This window comes from Ammospiza caudacuta, chromosome 13 (assembly GCF_027887145.1).
Source record: "Ammospiza caudacuta isolate bAmmCau1 chromosome 13, bAmmCau1.pri, whole genome shotgun sequence".
Classification (NCBI taxonomy): Eukaryota; Metazoa; Chordata; class Aves; order Passeriformes; family Passerellidae; genus Ammospiza; species Ammospiza caudacuta.
Window position 1 is genome coordinate 13023347 of NC_080605.1, and position 18186 is coordinate 13041532.

Sequence of the window (18186 nt, forward strand, 5' to 3'; positions counted from 1 at the left end):
GCGTTCCCCACGCCGCCACCGCGGGAGCAGTCGCGGCCCTGAGGGGCTCCGGCAGGGGCGGCGCGGGGACCCTCGCTCGGGAAGGAGCCCGTGGGGCGGGGAGCAGCCCCCGGTGTCCTCAGGCTGGGTGAGCCCGGTCCCCGCTGCCCGGCGAGCCCCTCACCCCTGGCGGGGCTCCCACCGCCCCTTCCCAGGAAAGGACACGCCTGTGTTTGCGGGTGGGAAATGACACTCCGTGACGGTGCCCCTGGGCTCTCTCTTTCAGGTGGTACAGCAACGGGAATGACGGTGAACGCACCGCTGTGCTTCAGGGGAAAGAAGATCCTGGCTCCAATGGTGCGAGTGGGGACGCTCCCCATGCGGCTGCTTGCTCTGGACTACGGTGCCGATATCGTGTACTGTGAGGTATGGAGAAGGAGCTAATGAGGCGGTTTTATCTGACAACATTGTTATTAAGGAAAGTACAAATGGACGTTTTTTATTGTATGACTTGTTCTTTTTACACATAGTTTTCAATTAAAAATGAGGAAAGAAGAATCTCTTTGTCTTGAGGCATGTCTCAGAGCCATTCTCAACTTATGGCAAATCCATATTTATAGACTGTTCAGTAACTTCACGTAATTTAGACAAAACATCATAATAATTTCCTCAAGTTGTACTTTTATTTGCATTTGAGGGGGGTAGGGTGTTGGGTTTTTTGGGGTTTTGTTTTGCATTTTGTTTCAGTAGAGTCAGAACTTTGAAGCAACTTTGAAGACTGACTTCATGTCTCATCTGGTTAGTTCTGCTGTGTCTCCATGTATTTCACTCCTATATAGCATTGCTCTCCTTGTTTCTTAAACACTTTTTTTTAAGGCTGCCTGAAACTGAGGTGTGGGGTCCTCAGCACAAGAACTATGTGGACCTGTTAGAGTAGATCCAGAGAGGCCACAGTGCTGATCAGAGTGCTGGAGCACCTCTCCTACAAACACAGGCTGAGAGAGTTGGGATTGTTCTCTCTGGGGAAGAGAACGCTCTGAGGAGACCTCGTTGAGCCCTTCCAGTGCTTAAAGGGAGCTTTTTAAAAGGGAGAGAGAGGAACATTTTACAAGGACAGATAGCGATAGGACATGGGGTAATAGTTTTAAACTAAAGAGAGGACAGCTTTAGATTAGATATTAGTAAAAAGTTCTTTAACCAGAGGGTGCTGAGGTACTGGGAGAGGTTGCTCAGCGAAGTTGGTCTCTCTAGATAATTACTTAATAAAATGGGCAATTGTTTAGAGCTGACTAGCTGAAACAATTCAACTCACTGAGATTTTTTTATCCTTTCTACTCAGGAGCTGATTGACATAAAGATGCTGCAGTGTAAGAGGGTTGTAAATGGTAAGTATGGCATTTCTTTTGATAATACCTGTAAGAAGTCTCTTTTCTATTTAAGAGAAAGGGTAATTATTTCTCTGAAGCATTTTTCTAGTGATTATAGTGATGTATCAGTACTTACCATCTCACTGAATTGTGTCTAGGGGCTTACAGTAAGGTTTTGAAGTGCTGCCTTAGACCTGTCAGCTGCTCTAGTTTTCAACTTCCAGTTTGTTTGGACTGCAGTAGAGACAGTTTCCAATTACATGTCTTTTTAAATGTTAGCTGTTTGTGACATGATAATATACACACCTTTTAGTCTCAAGCAACACATACAAACATCACTGTTTATCATTCATTTATTAACTTGAAGTCCATGGGCTGGATTTGGAATAACATGATTGTCACTGCAAGTTCTTAAAAAGGTACCTTTGGGACCTGGCCCTGTCTGAGTGGCATAGAGACAGTTATTTGCAGTGTCCCTGGTGGGAAACAGAAGTTCACTACAAATCTCCTCTCCCCTCCTGCCCCTTCCCCAAAATAGTACTGTTCATTCTGGCTGAGTCATCATTGGGCTTTGATACTTTTCAAGGAACATCACATGCCTTTGATGGCATTTCATTTATATACAAATGACATGGTCATGTGACTTTTTTTAATTTTTGCATTTGTAGCATTTGTACAGAATTTTTATCTGTTTCTCATTTCATACAGAAGTACTTGAAACAGTGGACTTTGTTGCACCTAATGACAGAGTTGTTTTCAGAACTTGTGAAAGGGAGAGAGAGCGTGTTGTCTTCCAAATGGTAAGAAACTAGAGACTCTTCTACCAACATAATTAAATGAGGTGGCTTCACACCAAAGGTGCTGCAGAATTTCTGAGCTGTTGGTACAAACCAAGATTCTGCATTGTAAGTTCTCCTAAGAGGTGATTAAGATAACCTCTGTGCTCCTCAGCAGCTTGGTTTTGTAAGGGGTATCTTAGATATTTCTGAACTTATGGATGTGGATATAAATTGTGCTGATGTCTGATCACACATTGAAGTTTTTCACTGTCCTGTGAACAGTGTCACTGGAAAGACTGAAAAAGGCAGCATTGTTTAGTATAGATAAGAGAGGATTAATGATTGCATTGGCTTTGCACAAATGGGTTAAAGAGTCTCTTTGCTGAAAAGAAAATGACAGTAATTTGCTCTTAGAGACCACTCTGTGTAGACAAGAGATGATGGCCTTGGAGGGAGGGGGAAGCATGAGTGGACTGCATTAGATACTGAAAAGACCCTTTTCAGTGGTAATGTAGCCCTCAAATAAGTTGCTTGTAGAGTCTGTAGAATTGTTATTAGTGGAGCTTTTTAAGAACATTAAAATAGATATCTGTTGCTGAGGGGCTAAGAACATTTAATATTGCTGTAGGTGAAGAGGGCAGATAGACATCTTTGGATGCTTTTTTGTATCACCTTTTATCATCCAGTGGCTGACTCCACTATGTCCTGTAGGTAAATGTTTGAAATATCCAGTGTGCCCCTGAGTGGGTCTCTGTCTGTACTGAATGTTCAGAACAAATATAGTTGTACACATGTGCAAGTAAGCACCTTGTTTTGTTATTAATTTGATGATATTTTGTAATTATAAATCCTCTTCTTTTACCAACAGGGTTCAGCAGATGCTGAAAGAGCCCTGGCAGTAGCTAAACTTGTGTAAGTCATCTTCCCTCAACCCCTTCTCACCTTGGGTTTGTCTGGGATTTTTTGTGCAGAGGAATTATTGTAGAAGACAGGTTTTTTATGATAGCTCTTGATAGATCCAGGAAAAGTTCAGCTGTATGAATTCTGTGCTGGGATAGCTTCTTGCTAGTGCAAGTGTGTCCTTGATCTCTCCAGTATGAACCCTGGGTATTGCTGCAAGACCAGTACACCTGAAAATGTCCCTTACTGTTTGTGGTTTAAAGCCTGCAGTAATGTATTGTGCAGAAACCAAAAATGGCTCTTAAAAAGGTGGTTTTAAGCCTCCATTTAAATAGATGGAAGTTTCAATAGGGGTTACTATAGTGATGAATTTAGTGGTGGATATACTTTATATAGGATTAAGTACATAGAAGGTATTTAAGATGAGTATCTGCAGCTTCTGCACAGCACTGGTTATTGAAACCTGTGAAGAGTCTGATCTTCAGACCATCATTAAGATTTATATATTTAACTTAAATAAGTGAGAAGCTAAAAATTCAGAAGTTCAAATTTACCTTAAGTTCTCATTTAAGCCTTTATGATGGTGGAACAAATTATGTGGCAAGATGTCTGTTTCTTGATTCTTGTTCTAATATGCTAAAAAATATTTTGATTTTTCCTTCTCTTTCAGAGAGAGTGATGTGGCTGGTATTGATATCAACATGGGATGCCCAAAAGAATATTCTACTAAGGCAAGGGGATTTTGATTACTCTTAAATGAGCCTTTTCTGTCTTAGAGATATGGAGTGTGGAGTACATGGTCTGGTTTTCAAATTCAAGCAGTAAAATTTTGATTAAGAGAAAAATTAAATTTAATTGTTTGTAGTAAACAGAACACTCTGGAAGGTGTCATGGCCCTAGTACAGTAAAATAACATAGGCTGCTAGAAAATCCTTAAAGGCTAGATAAAATAAAGTGGTTAGGATTTTTTAGTATTTTTCTGAAGTCATTAATTTGTTGGGTGAGTGAAATAAGTTCCACCTAGCCTTAATAAAATTTGAAATCACAGTTTGTCATCTGAGCAAATAGATAGCAAAAAGTAGTCACAGCTTAGTAATGCTGAATTCAATTCTTAGTCAGTTTTAAATGAGAGTACAATGGGTCACTTAAAACCTGGTTTGTTTGTTTTGTAATAAAGTACCTGCAGTTCTAAATTAGTCCTGTATCTGTGACTAGAGCAGAGCAGTCAAACTGATTGTTAGGACTGTTAAGCTACTTGATGTAGAGATAAAGGATCAATAAGTTGAACCATGGCACTCCATTTTGATGTCAAATGCTCCACAGAGCTGTAATTAAGAACAAAACACCAAATATCCATCTTGTACTAGGGTGAAATAGCAGGAGTACAACTGCTGGTGAGTGGTTATTCTCCAATAATAGTTCTGGGTCAAAAAAATTTGTACAAAAAAGTTATTGGCCTCTGCATCTATGTATGCAGATGAAACAGTGGGAAGAGCAGCTAAAATATTAAATTGTTCATAATTATTTTATGGATGAAAAATGGGAAAGTGGATGATTATGTTTGCTAAAAATAGCTTCCTGAAATCCTGTCTGCTCCCTAAAGTGATGAGAGCAAGGTGATCCCTGAATTATTGCTTAATTATTCTGATACAGGTCTAAGAAATGTAGCACCACGGTGTTCAGTAATGCTTCTGTATTTTAAATTTTGCCATTTTTTCCTTAATATGATATTGTGCTTTTGTTGTGGTCTGCTTTTTTTCTATTTGCTATTTAGGCAAAACAATTGAGTTGAAAAATGTGTTTGCCTAGTGGGTAACAGCTTCTCTCTGTTTTCCCAGGGAGGTATGGGAGCAGCACTGCTGTCTGATCCTGACAAAATAGAGTCTGTAAGTATCACCTGGTAGGGCTGGAGGTGCCTTGGGAAGAATTGTGCACTGTGCTCTACTGGCAGCAGGAATGAGTTAATAAACAACAAATTTGTGATTGCTTGAGTGGAATACTCAGTTTAGGACACTGGAGTTAAGGTGATAGATAAATATTCTTGATTTAGTTCTCCTTGTCATTATGTGGACTATGAAACTGTACTTTTGGGCTTTTTTCAGTTTGAAAACTTTCAGTGTAGTGCAGTATTTGTGAGTTTTACATGTCTATGCATGTTTTTTGAAATCAGAGTTCACTGGTCACACCATATTAAAAGCAGGGTTGAAACTCCAGCAGCAGTTAATTGCTCTCTAAAAATCCAGTTCAAATCAACAAAGAAATGGCAGTAAAAATGTCTTAGACTATAAGTAGTCTTATGTACCTACTGGATAAAATTGTATATTCAGTTACAGATTGTATATGTCTGTCTATGTAAGATTCTTTATAGGGGTATAGTAAACAGTGTTACATTATTCAAATTTATTTTCAAGAGAGAAAGGAGGAGAGTTTTAGTGATTCCACTGTTGTGATCAGATTTTTGTCTTCCTTTTTTTTTTTTTTCAGATATTGACCACCCTTGTTAAAGGAATTTGTAAACCAATAACCTGCAAAATCCGCATTTTGCCCTCAGTAAGAGCATAAATTGTTCTGAATTGTTCAGCTGTTACTGCTCTGATTTGCTATCAGTTAGAATATATGTTGTTCTAGTATGTTTCACTGTACACTGTTGCTGTGAAATAGCACTTGGAACTTACAATTTCTGTTTGGGATACTGTCCCAGCCTAAATCTGACCTGCAGGTGCACAGAGACTGTGACTGTGGCCTTGTCAGTTTCTGTGATAGGCAAGAGCACAGAGGCTTTTGTCCTCTAAATTTCTCAACTGAGTCATTTTTATGTCATAGAGGTTCCAGAGGGTGTAGGACAGCACTCTCAAGCAGCCACTAGATGCTGTTAGTTCCTGTTTTTCACATGGGGTGACCAATAGATAATTGTTTTCTGTTCTTTTAGACTAATTTTTCTTCTATACTGTTTTCTTGTTCTTGTAATTAGAACAGCCAATGAAGTTATGGGGTCTGTCTTTTTCAGGATCTTTTTCCAGAATTTTTTTACAGCTGATGTAGCTTCCTTACTGCTTTTTTTTTTTTTTTTAAGATGTATTCTCTACATATTTTTAAACCTCCAAAAGATTGTACCTTTTGGAGTACCTTCTCTTTTAAAGACTGATTATTTAGCAATTGAGTATTTAATTACAATTTAGCAATTGGGTATTTAATTACTTCCCAGATATAATGACTGCATATGACCTAAACAGATATTTCAGTAGATGGATGAACTCTACCTGAGCCAGCTTTGTTCAGACGTCATTTATGTGTTGGGATAAACAATTGAAGCTTGTGTGAAAAGAATCAGTAACCCAGTCTCAGATCATTTTGGTTCTGAAGTAATAAATTAAAGAACTGGCACCTTTATCCCAGAGCCTCCTCCTTTTTGTTTCAAGCTGGTTTTGGATAATGTCATCCCTCAGAACAACAGGTGAGCTTCTGTCTCTGCATCCCTGCCAGCTGGGACATGTTGCAGTTTTCAGACTGAATCTGATATCTTTGGGATGAGCCACAGATATTCCTTCAGCTTTTGAAAGGAAAATTTGCCTTTTTTTTCATTCTCCCTTTCCCTAAAGATGCATAAGACAGGCTAGTGCAGCAGTGTGAAAATTTTATTTCTGCTTTTTAAGAGGATTTTCCCCCTTTGAAGATATACTGGGCATGTAAGAATATCCTTAGAATATTTTAGATGCTGGTTAACATTTTTAAGACACATCTGAGAGGAATATTTATAGTTGTGTGATTGCATGTTAGGTTGATTTCAGAAGGCATCCTCTGACTGAAAAGCATTTTAATTACAATTTACAGAGTAGTCATTAGAGAGGACTCTGTAAAATACAATTTACAGAGTAGTCATTAGAGAGGACTGGAACATCAAATGTTCCAGTCATTTTCAATTGACAGTCTGAAAACCTTTGGAAAATATTCTCCTGCTACAGAGTATTGTGTTACCTGGTTTGAGAAAGTTTATCATCTCTAGGTTTAAGGAAGCATTGAAAATGCATTCTTTTTTTCTGCCATAGCATGTAGGTTTTTAATTGAAGTATGTATTAAATGTTTGTACATGTTATGTTATTGATGAAAGGCAGGAATCACATCACTCTTGATAAAAGAAGACTTCCAGCATTTGTTTGTACAATGTCACATGGTAGTTATTCATGATAGTTATTCCTTTTGCTTTGAATTAAAATCATGTCCAACTGTCTTATCCCTCAGGTGGAGGATACTGTCAATCTGGTGAAGAGGATAGAGAAAACTGGCATTGCTGCCATTGCAGTCCATGGAAGGTAAATTGATTTTAGGCAAGAAAGATTTTTTTAGTTTGTTGATGACTGTACCACAGTATGATATGACTGATATGAGTATCCTCTATACACTAAATGTAATATGTGGTTCTGATTTCAACTGTTAACTGAATTGGTGTTCTAGGAAATCAAGTCAGTAATTAGGGAATTTAACTCCTTGCTGCTCTTTTCCTAAATATTTTTTCTCAAGACCAAATAAAACTAAAATTATCTTGCATACTTTGTATCTAAAAAATGAAATATATAAAACAAATAAGTTGAAACAAATATATCCCAATAATCCTTGTGTCATGTCTGCTGTGGTTTAGAGATCTATAAATTCCACAGGAAGTCTTTGGTCTTGTCTTATTTTTTTTTCTGTTGGAAAGGAAGAAGGAGGAGAGGCCTCAGCACCCTGTCCATTGTGATGTGATCAAGGCCATATCTGAAGCTGTCTCCATTCCAGTGATAGCAAAGTAAGTTGGACCAATTAGCTCATTCTGGTCAGATGCCTGTACTTAAGTTTTACAAGTGCAGGAAAAAGAGGCATGATTAATTATATTAGTGTTGTTAATTTTTAGTGGAGGATCTCATGAGTTCATTAAGGAATATGCAGACATTGAGACCTTCCAGAAAGCAACAGCTGCCTCATCAGTCATGATTGCTCGTGCTGCCATGTGGAACCCCTCTGTCTTCAGAAAAGAGGGGTTTTGCCCCTTGAAGGATGTCATGCAAGATTACATCAAATATGTATGTTTTTATGAAGGTCGTACATGTAATTAACATTGTTTAGAATTGTTAGTCCAAATCCTACTGCAGTATCTTAACTCCTCTTAATTTCAAAGACTTGGTTCTGGGGATATTTTAACATAGTGCATGTTACACAATCCTTGCAAATCAATCCCTGCTTCCTCTGTTTGATTTTGTTTAGAAATCTGTATGCAGAAAACATGTTTTTTAGCCCTTGTTTCTTGGGAACATTTATGAGGTTTACCAGGCTATCTAAAAATGTAAAGAAATCTAAAAATGTGTAGTCCAACCCTTTTGAAGTCACAGTTGTACAAACTGAGCAGATTATTATATACAGTATACAATATTGAATTTACAACATTGAACAGAAAGATGAAAGACTACTAAATAATCAGTTGCTCCTAGATTCACTTTTAGAAATTAATTACTTTTCACAAACACAGTCAAGAAGTATTTGCAGTAGGAAAGCAAAGGGAATGATTTGCCAATAAAGTAATTGGCAAATTACTATGTTGTAGTACTGTAGTTCCATTAGCCAAGTCATCTAATGTATAAAGTTTTATCCATTATTCAAAAGACAAAATTTTAATGATGTCATAAGGAATTAGTCAGAAATCTGAACTTTAATCATGTCATCAAATCAAATTCTTTTTTTAATTTGATCTTGCTATTAACGAGTTACTTACTAAAATATCAGTGCATTGCTAGTCAATGATGTAAACAGGTCAACTCTTTCTTCAGAAGTATATGAGTCAGTTGAACTTTAGTTGGTGAAGTCATGCCAAAATAATCAGATTATAGTCACATTCATGGGTGATGTTGAATCTGTTACTGAGGAAACTGCACTGTGGTTTGCCTTTCAAAAATGATTGGGGAAGTCATCAAGACACCATGTGCAGTGCAGAAGATAAATTTATTTGGTGTGGTTTTGAATTCTCTGTTTCTTTCCATCAGGCAGTGAGGTATGACAATCACTACACCAACACTAAATACTGCTTGTGTCAGATGTTAAGAGAACAGTTGGAAACTACTCAGGGTAAGAAGCTGCATGCTGCACAGTCCACACAGGAGATCTGGTAAGCATGGACTTCAGAAAAGAGTTGTACTCTGTCAAACTTGCACACCACTTCTCTGTCCAGCACTGCCTGGCATTTCACACTGTCAGGAGAAGTTACAAAAACCCCAAAAATAACCCCCAAAAATCCTGATGGGAGATGTGAAATATCAGAGTAAACTTTTTCAGGTTTCCTCCATGCTCAGATGTTAAATCTTTAGCCCTAAAACTCTCTATATTCAGCACACTCATTTGAGTGGTGCTTCACTGAGTGACAAGCATTTATCCAGTATTTGCATGAAGCGATTAAGAAAAATTTCAGCTTGTCTGAAATTTTGTGGAACTTGTCTTCTTCCAAGGATTTGATTTAGCTTTCCCACTTGCATGTGAGGTTTGTAACGTTACTGGAATATTTGTAACATATTTTTTTTTAAATGAACACTTAGAAACACAGAAACATGCATCAGGGTTGCCTGGTACTTAATTGTAATTTTTTGTGCTGCTTTTCGTTTCTGGAACACCTTAATGAATAATGGCAATCTTTCTGAGGACATATAGTAGCTTTAAAGAATCTTATCATCCTGCATATCTGAAACAGACTGGATGAAATTTCTCAGTGGGAGAGACAGAAATGAAAGAACAAAAATTTTGAGAGAAACCATAAAATAGGCAGATGAATAAAGAATTAGCACTGAATTAGGAGAATTCAGGTTTGGACACATTTCAAATGGAACAAAAAGCTCTGAGCTTGCATGTGTAATATCCATGTTGTGTGTTATAATTATCTTTCTGATAGAAGGGAGGGGAGAAGTCTCCTTGTTTTCTATAAAATGAGCAGTCTGAAACTGTTTGATATCTAATGTGTATGAAAATGGATAGAAATGTTGAAAGCTTGAAATATTTTGAAAAATAATGTATTGGTTTCTAGCAAACCCTAATCAGCATTTGGTTCCTGTTCAAGAGAAATGGAAATGCCTGCAATCCTTTTGCCATTTTATTGCCTTTTACCAATTTTGGCTTTCTAGAAATAATTCTGTCCATGATTATTACATTACAGTACAATGAAGGGAATTTGTATTGCATATATGAAGGGAGCTAGACTTCATTATTCTTAAAGATGCAATGGAATCTATGAACAACATTTAAACTTTGCAAGTTACTTTTCACTTTGGCAACTTAAAGAATTTAACTTGTTTTAGTATGCTAACAGACTATTTTGATTATAGATTTTGAGTTTAGGAAAAAAGATAAAGTATAGATTAGAACTCAAATCTTTTGCAGCTTCAGTAAAGTCTTAGCCCAGAGGGTGGTGGTGTTTTCTGCTGCATGAATAGCATTGCAGAGCATGTAAAATAAATACTGTAAGTAACAGTTTTACACAGGTAATTAGAGGTGTCATAGTTCATACACATAAACACTGGATAGAGATCTAGTGTAAAACTATGGGGTTTATGTGCTATGCCTAACAATTCTTTAGGGGCTTCCAAAATCAAACTCTCTGGTTTTGTAAAACTTCAAAAATGGGCTAAAGCAATGTGTGTGCAGGAGAGGGGGACAGAGAGAGCCATTTGGAAATTTATGAAACTGTTTTCTGCCAGCAAACTTGGTCTTTTAACCCCTGTTCTGAACCACCTGTTTCATGTCCAGATAACTGAGGAACATTCAGTTTTTAAAATGCACCACTTTATCTTCAGACAATTATAGTGCATAATTCTGCTGTCTCCTGGTGGTGAGGATGGGTTACAGCCATTTGAGCTTTAACCTCAGTGCTGAATGCAAGAGAGCAGCCTGCTGCTCTTCCCACAAAACATTTTCATAGCAGTATGTAATAAATTGCCTTCCCTTAGAAGCACATAAGTCAGTATTTTTCAGCTTCATTGCTTTTTTGCTTGGAGCATTGGAGATGGCTTTGTGGGCAAAATCCATTTTGTCATTGAGCAGTCCTGTATCAACCAGCATCTTCATAGCCAAAAGTAAAAGTCTCTTTTATGCTGCAGGTTTTATTGCCATTTTCATCTGTAGAAAATCAATAGTCTCAGTTTTTCAAAGTAGATCCAACCTGCCATGAGTTTGAAATTTAAAAGGGTTTGAGGCTTTTGCCTTTGACTAAAATCCTTGTTGCTGCTTCTCTTTATTTGGGCTTGTGAATAATACTCTGAAGTCAGAAAATCTGAGATTTTGAGGGGTTTGGATGCTATAGTGTTTATTGCTTATAGTATTTTTAATCACTATAATTAGAAGAAGATTCTTTTTCTTCCTTTTTGCTCGTATTGCCCGTGTGGAGTTGATGCACCAGGAGTCACACTGAGATGTTTGTTTGCTGATTTATCCAGCTGCAAGTTATTAATGAACTAATAGCTTGAACATTGCAGGACCTGTATTTCTGACTGATTCTCCCTGCCCTTCCAGGCTACAAATTGCATATGTAGTGCTGGAAATTAGAACATCCTTTTCCTACTTGTAGTTCAATGTAATGTCACTGTGCAGAATTCAGCCACACTTCCACTTAACATGTACTGTAAACACAATTGATTTCTACATTTTCTTTCTCTGTCATAATGTGATTCAAAAATTTATAAACTGATCTCTAATATAAAGGAATTCTGTTTGAATAGTGAAGCCTTTGAAATGGGTGACTTCTATGAAGAAACCACAGCTATTTTTGAAGCAAAGAAAACATCTTTAGAAACCAAGGTGCAAGATGAAGATGACCAAACAGAAGATCCAGATGTAATAAAAATGGCTGTTAGATTTGACAAGTAAGTGTGCAAATCAAATTTTTCACTCTCTTGCATCTCTGAATAATAACTGTGAAGCTGACAGTGTCTTAACAGTTTTTTGAAAATGATGATTTGCAAAACAGCACTTACTGGGTGAATTCCTATGAAGCAGTAAGTGAACATCATTGCATAATCACCACTTTTCCTGTGCCATTTGGATGCTGTAGGATGTTCTCTAGTTCCAGGCTTCCCGAGACGGCTTAATTCTCTCACTTAATTTTTGAAAGTGCTGAGTGCTCTAAAAGAAAATTAAAAATAGAACATCTCCATGTAGAAAAGTGTATTACAAATATGTAGAGTTCAGTTATTTTTAGTGAAACTTGACTAAAACATAATTTTTCTATAAAAAGTCCTGAACAAATTTCTTAATACTCTTCTAAGCAGAGAACACGCTCATCTGAAGTCTTCCAAATGTGTTCCACTCATAAGCTGTTCCTTGAAAAATTAATTCATGGAGTTGAATTCTATTTTATATCATTTTTAATTATAATCTCTGAAGCCTGTAGAATTGCTGTTACTTTCCATGTTAAACTCATATTTGCTGGTTTTGCTAATAGGCCTATCAAACAGCTCAAGTGTGATATGCAAAATCTTCCACAAATGCAGTCATAGTGCTTTAATATTTAGAGGATATATTTCCTGACTCCTTGAGAACTGAATACAGATTTTTTAAAATGTTTTTTTTTCTGCCATATGTAAGGGTTTGTAATTCTTTGTTGATAACTGAATAAATTCCTACATTTTCTACCCTTTTTTTTCATTTGATTACTGCTTCGTAACAAAAGCAGCTTCTCCTTTTTACTACTGGTGTTTAATTGGTGCTTATAATAAGCAGTAGCAAACTGTATCTCTCTTCTGTGTCACATAGTTAGAATCTCCTTTCTGCTAAGTATGTCTTCTCTAGCTGTATTACTACAGGGTGTAAATGTTCAGGAAAACTTTAGATTTTATTTTAGATGTTTTGTCACACCTATTACTTGAGTTCTCTAATGAAGAAGAAGCATCTTCATAATTTGAGCTGTAAAATTACACTTCAAATAATTGGTAGAAGTAATACAAAAGACATCACTGTCTTTTTAAAATAGAACTTTGTGCACCATTGTTGACAACAAATTTTTCTGTCTAGGCGAGAATATCCACCACAGATCACTCCAAAAATGTATCTTCTGGAATGGTGCAGGAAAGAAAAGCATCCTCAGCCTGTTTATGAAACTGTGAGTCAATGAGAAATTCTTTCAAACCTCTCCCTCTGCCTTGTATATGAAATTAAGTATTTTAGGACTCAAGGTAGTGAGAAATTCTGCTTCAGCTTTCTGGTTTAGCTCTTTCAGAAAGCAGCTGCAGAAATGGTAATGCACACAGATATGGCAACAGCAGCTTATTTTATTAGAAAATAAAAAATCCAAAGTCAGGCCTTCAGTCTGCTTTTGATTAATTTGTGAAAGAAGTTTTGCTGTAACTTTCTGGTCATTATATAGAAACCCACGACTCACCTTTTACTACTTCTGTGAAGTAAAGAATTAAGTCTTGGAATGTTTTCTCTGTTGCACACTGTTACAGATAGGAGCTGTATGGGACAGGAGCACCTGTTTGGTTACATTGGCAACATTATTTGATTACTTTTTAGTTTTGTAAAGCAAAAATATTTGTAACTTGGACAATTTGTTAATTTTTTGATGTTGTATATGTATGGTGAAATTTGTGGTGTGAATTAGAGTAATGTTAAAGTTATGTTACTTGTTATCCTTATCTTTATAAATATGAAGCAATGTTGATGATGTTGTTTCTTATTTAAATTACATGACTGGTTTTTGACAACCCCTTTGAATTCTTTTTTTTCTACAGGTTCAAAGACCACTGGATAGATTATTCTGCTCAGTAGTGACAGTAGCTGAGCGAAAATACCGATCAAGTCTGTGGTAAGCCATCCTTAATGGGTTTTTCAGCTGGATTTTTGTTTCTGAAATGTTGCTTAAAAACTTTCATTAAAAGGATATTCTAGTTTATTCCATTTGCCTTTGATGAAGTTCAACTGAAAGTTACCTCCTGAAGCTACTTCTAGGAGGGAGAAAGGATTAAAAACTTCTGAGAATTGAATGTGACAAGAGGAAGTAAGCACTGGCATAATCAAGTAAACAGTTACAGATTTTAATTCACTTTGTGTTAGTCCACAAATTGTATTGGAAGGGGAGCAAATAAGTGACCCAGTTCCATTCTGTATGTGATGAGTGCAGAAAGAAGCCAAGGGAGGCAGAGGGGAATGTTGGAGCAGGTTATGTCTTCAGCCACTGCAGCAGATCCTTTCCAATAAGAAGTCAGGACTAAGTGTCTGTATTCAGTGAAGCAGAGTTCTTGGAGATCACAGTTAATTAGCAGCTCCACCCAGGTCTGCTCTAAAGTTTCTTGATGGTATTTTATACAATCATCTATTAATACCAGAGTTGATTTTGAGGCATTTGCACCTAAGGTGATCTTGATTTATCTGCAAAGCTAGAGCTCAGCATTGAACATTTCAAACAGGACAAGCACACACAACTGCTTTGCAGCCTTCCTGTTCAGAGACTTTAGGAAGTTATGCTCAGCTGATATGAAATTTTGAGAAGAAAATGGTTTCAAATACTGACTTCCACAAATGTGTGATGGGCAGTCTTTCTCAGAAGTGACAGAATTTTTATTATTGCGGAACAGTTCCTGCTTTTGTCAGCATCAATGAACTTGTCCAGCTGACAGAGAATGTACTTACGCCTGAGCCTCTTTCAAGAAAAGTGATCCTTCATAACTCAGTTTTGTTTAGTGATCAGATGTGTAAAAGTTACCTTTCTGTGGGGCAAACACACATTGGCTGTGTACCTTTGACATGGAGAGTGTTCAGGAGACAAGCCCTGATAGAGACAGATTTTCTAGGAATATTGCATCAGGAGTGATGCATCAACACTTGACACTTAGCAAGATTGAAATAATTTCTGGAAATGACCTGGTTTGTTTTTCTGCTGTGAGATGACGACAAATGCTGTTTGTTTCATGATGTTGCATCAGAGACAGGAAATTGTCTCTTGGCAGTGTAGAGACCTCAGTTTCTACTTTCACGTGTGCTCTGTGTGCTTGCTCTTCAGGGACAAGTCCAAGAAACTGGCAGAACAGGCTGCAGCTATTGTCTGTCTGAGAGCACTGGGTGTCCCAGAGGGAAAGCTCTGTGAGGGAGAAAATCACCTGATTAACAAACGCAAGAGGGGGGACCAGGAGCCCCTGATTAACAGAGACCATGGAGAGGAGCTTGCTGAGCCTTCCCATAAAAAAGCCAATTTTATTGAAGACACTTCTGACATGAATGTGCCGAAGATGCCACGATAGCATGGAATTAATGGAAATTAGAGGTTTCATGCCTATGCAGCTACAAATGAGCTCCTGTTTGTATATCTTGCTGTTCACGTTTCGTTTGGATTCTCTCAGAGACAGATACATTTCCCAGTTGTGAAAGATGCCACTGAGATGTTTACTGTTCACCACCCACTGTCCCTATGGTGCCTTTCAGATGATAATTAGGAACTTGATTTTAAACAACATGGAGAAGGTAATCCCAGTAATAAAACTTTTTTAAAATATCAGTTATTTTCAAAGCAACTTCGTCATTGGTTTCATTACTTGTTTTTTTATTCTTAATAAGTCTACAGTGTGCGGGTAAGAGATGTATTGATACATCATCCACAAACAGAGGAATCTAACTGTGTATTGGAACTGTGTAGTTAATCAGAAAAATCAATGTAGGAAAATAATTAGTAGCAAAGTAGGCATGGTTGTGTCAATTGAGTTTCATGCATGTTTTGCAAGCTTTGTTTATACCCTTCATGTATCAAGAAAAAGTTTTTTTGCAGAAAGAAGGACTTAAAAATTGTAAGACAAGCATTAAAATAACATTCTTCTGTGATAACTTCTACTATATTTTACCTTCAGAAATAGGCAGTACCATTAACTCTCCTTTTCTGGTCTTAGGTGTTAACAATTGTGTCTTTCCAGTAAGGAGCTGGAGCCAAGCCTTGTAGCACTGACTTTGTTGAATGAAGGTTCTTTTTGTCTTTTGAACTTGAAAGTCCTCGTAAATGTCTACAAGTGGATTACTTGCAGTAATGGCCATCCAAATATGGCCTTGTATGTTCTTGAAATGTGACCTTGTTTGTCTCAGCAATCAGCTGTTGGAGATACAGGGGTCTTGATCAAAGGCCCATGTTCTCTTCTTTGTTTTCATCATCACAACCTCTTATTAAAGTAAACTGTAAGTAAATGCTGTATGCCCGGAGAGGATACAGACCCTGTGTAATTCAGGACAGCTCAGCTGAGCTTGTCTCATTCAAATTAGAGTTCTGAATCCTCAAAAAGATGCCAAAAGAATTCAGAGAGATTTGTTGTTAACAGTCTATTGAAACAGTGGCTTAGTTTCACTCAACAGTGTGAGGGATTGTGAGATTATCAGCTCTGGTCAGAAAACAAAATGATGGGGATGTATCATGCCATGATCTCTAAAGTACTTTGGATAAAGAATTTACAAGATATAATTCATTTGGCTGTAACTCATAAAGAATCTTTCTCTGTAAAAATTTGCTTCTTTTCCTCAAGTGCTAGTGCCACATTAAACCATTATTTTAAAAAGGAAAAACAGTATCTCATCAGACAGTATTCAGGGTTGTGAAGTTAAAATGTTTGCTGTTTAGATTAATTGACAGTAAGTCTATACAGTTTAGGAAGAAGTTTTTCTTGTTCAATTTGTACATTACAGTAAACCCACTTTAATATGTTTATATTTGACATCATTTTAGTGCTACAATTTTACTCTGAAGCACTAAAAAAATTTGTAGTATTAATCAGAAATTTCAGAAGTAGCCCTTTTCCTATTATAAATTCTATCTGGAATATCTTACTTTTGTCAGAACTATTTGAAGCCACAATAATAAAGAAAAAGTCATTTTTAGGTCCTTCTACCAGTGTGATTTGCAGGGTCTAATGTAATAGAATCATGGAATGTTTGAGTGTGGAAAGGACCTCTGGAGATTGTGTGATCCAAACCCCATGCTCAAAGCAGGATGAATTAGGGCAGGTTTCTCAGGACTGTGTCTAACTGGGTTTTGCACATCTTCAAGGGTTGAGACTCCACAACCTTTCTTGGCAACTCATTCCAGTGTTTGAGCATCCTCAAGGTAAGCAAAAGTGAGGTTTTTTTCCTTCTTCTACATGGAATATCCTGAATTCCAATTTGTGCCCATTGCCTCTTGTCCTGCCACACAGAAGGATCTGGCTTAGTCTTGTAATCATTGTCTGCCTAAAAGGAAAATTGAATCTTTGGGTAATACAGCTGATGTTGCCTAAGTACACGGTGGACTTGTATGGCAGCAATTGCTGTGGATCAGTGGGAGTTCCAGTGGATTGGGATGAGTTAATAGATGAGTCAGCCATGAGAAGCATGTTATTCCTCTTTTGACCCAGAAAACCCAAAAAATTACTCAGGAGAAAGTGTGTCACTGCTGACTTGAACTTCTTACAGAAGTGAGATAGGATCATTCAATGTAGGAGCCAAGGTGTTCATAACAGTATTTGTACCTTGGGGGTTTTATTTCTGGTACTTTGTCATGTGATGTGAATGTGCCTCCTCCTGCCTCCTGAGTGAGGTACAGCCTGTGCAGACTTTTCATATTGCTTCCTTCAGCCAGTGACTCCATTCATGCAGAGCACAGGTTTGTGCTGAGAGCTTGGTGTTCCTGTGCTGCTTGAGGAGGTGTAAATCCTGGATTCATTTGATCACTGAGCAGATTTCTGCAGGATGCTGTCAAAGATTCACATGTAACTGTAGTTGAAGACAGATACCTTAATACAGGTAGCATGAATACCAGCCTGGAGGGGCTTTACTACTCATCTTATATTACAGAATATGTGCCTTGGTTTGGTTGGTGGAGAGAGGTGGATAAAGCTGGCTGCATAGTTTGCTAGGAGTGAAACAAATTCTGTGTTAACACTAGCCTGCAAAGTGTGTTTATTAAATCAAATGGGTGCTAAACCTTGCGGGGGGGGGGGATGTTTCTGTTTTTAATGACCTCATGTTTTCAAATCCTTCCTGAAATTATTACACAGTTGCCAATGTTACACTTACTCCCCTTAGCTCTCTGCAGTGCTTGTACACACTAATGGGGTTGTCTGTGCTGTATCTATGGATAGGCCAAACAGAGCCTGTGAAAATGAGAGTGAGGAGTCACTCTGTTGGAATGAGCTTTTAATGCTAAATAT

At 37.5% G+C, this 18186-nt stretch overlaps 1 protein-coding gene across 1 annotated transcript; it reads left to right on the plus strand.

The window, feature by feature from the left end:
• The first annotated feature begins 252 nt into the window (after positions 1-252).
• Positions 253-15491, plus strand: DUS2 (dihydrouridine synthase 2). The gene is made up of 15 exons (XM_058813675.1): positions 253-405; positions 1319-1364; positions 2055-2146; positions 2994-3037; positions 3696-3756; positions 4864-4911; positions 5510-5575; positions 7265-7335; positions 7722-7808; positions 7914-8082; positions 9037-9158; positions 11752-11895; positions 13043-13130; positions 13762-13835; positions 15030-15491. The coding sequence occupies exons 1-15, from the start codon at positions 283-285 to the stop codon at positions 15265-15267; spliced, it is 1473 nt and encodes a 490-aa protein (XP_058669658.1). The 5' UTR covers positions 253-282; the 3' UTR covers positions 15268-15491.
• The last annotated feature ends 2695 nt before the right edge of the window (positions 15492-18186 follow it).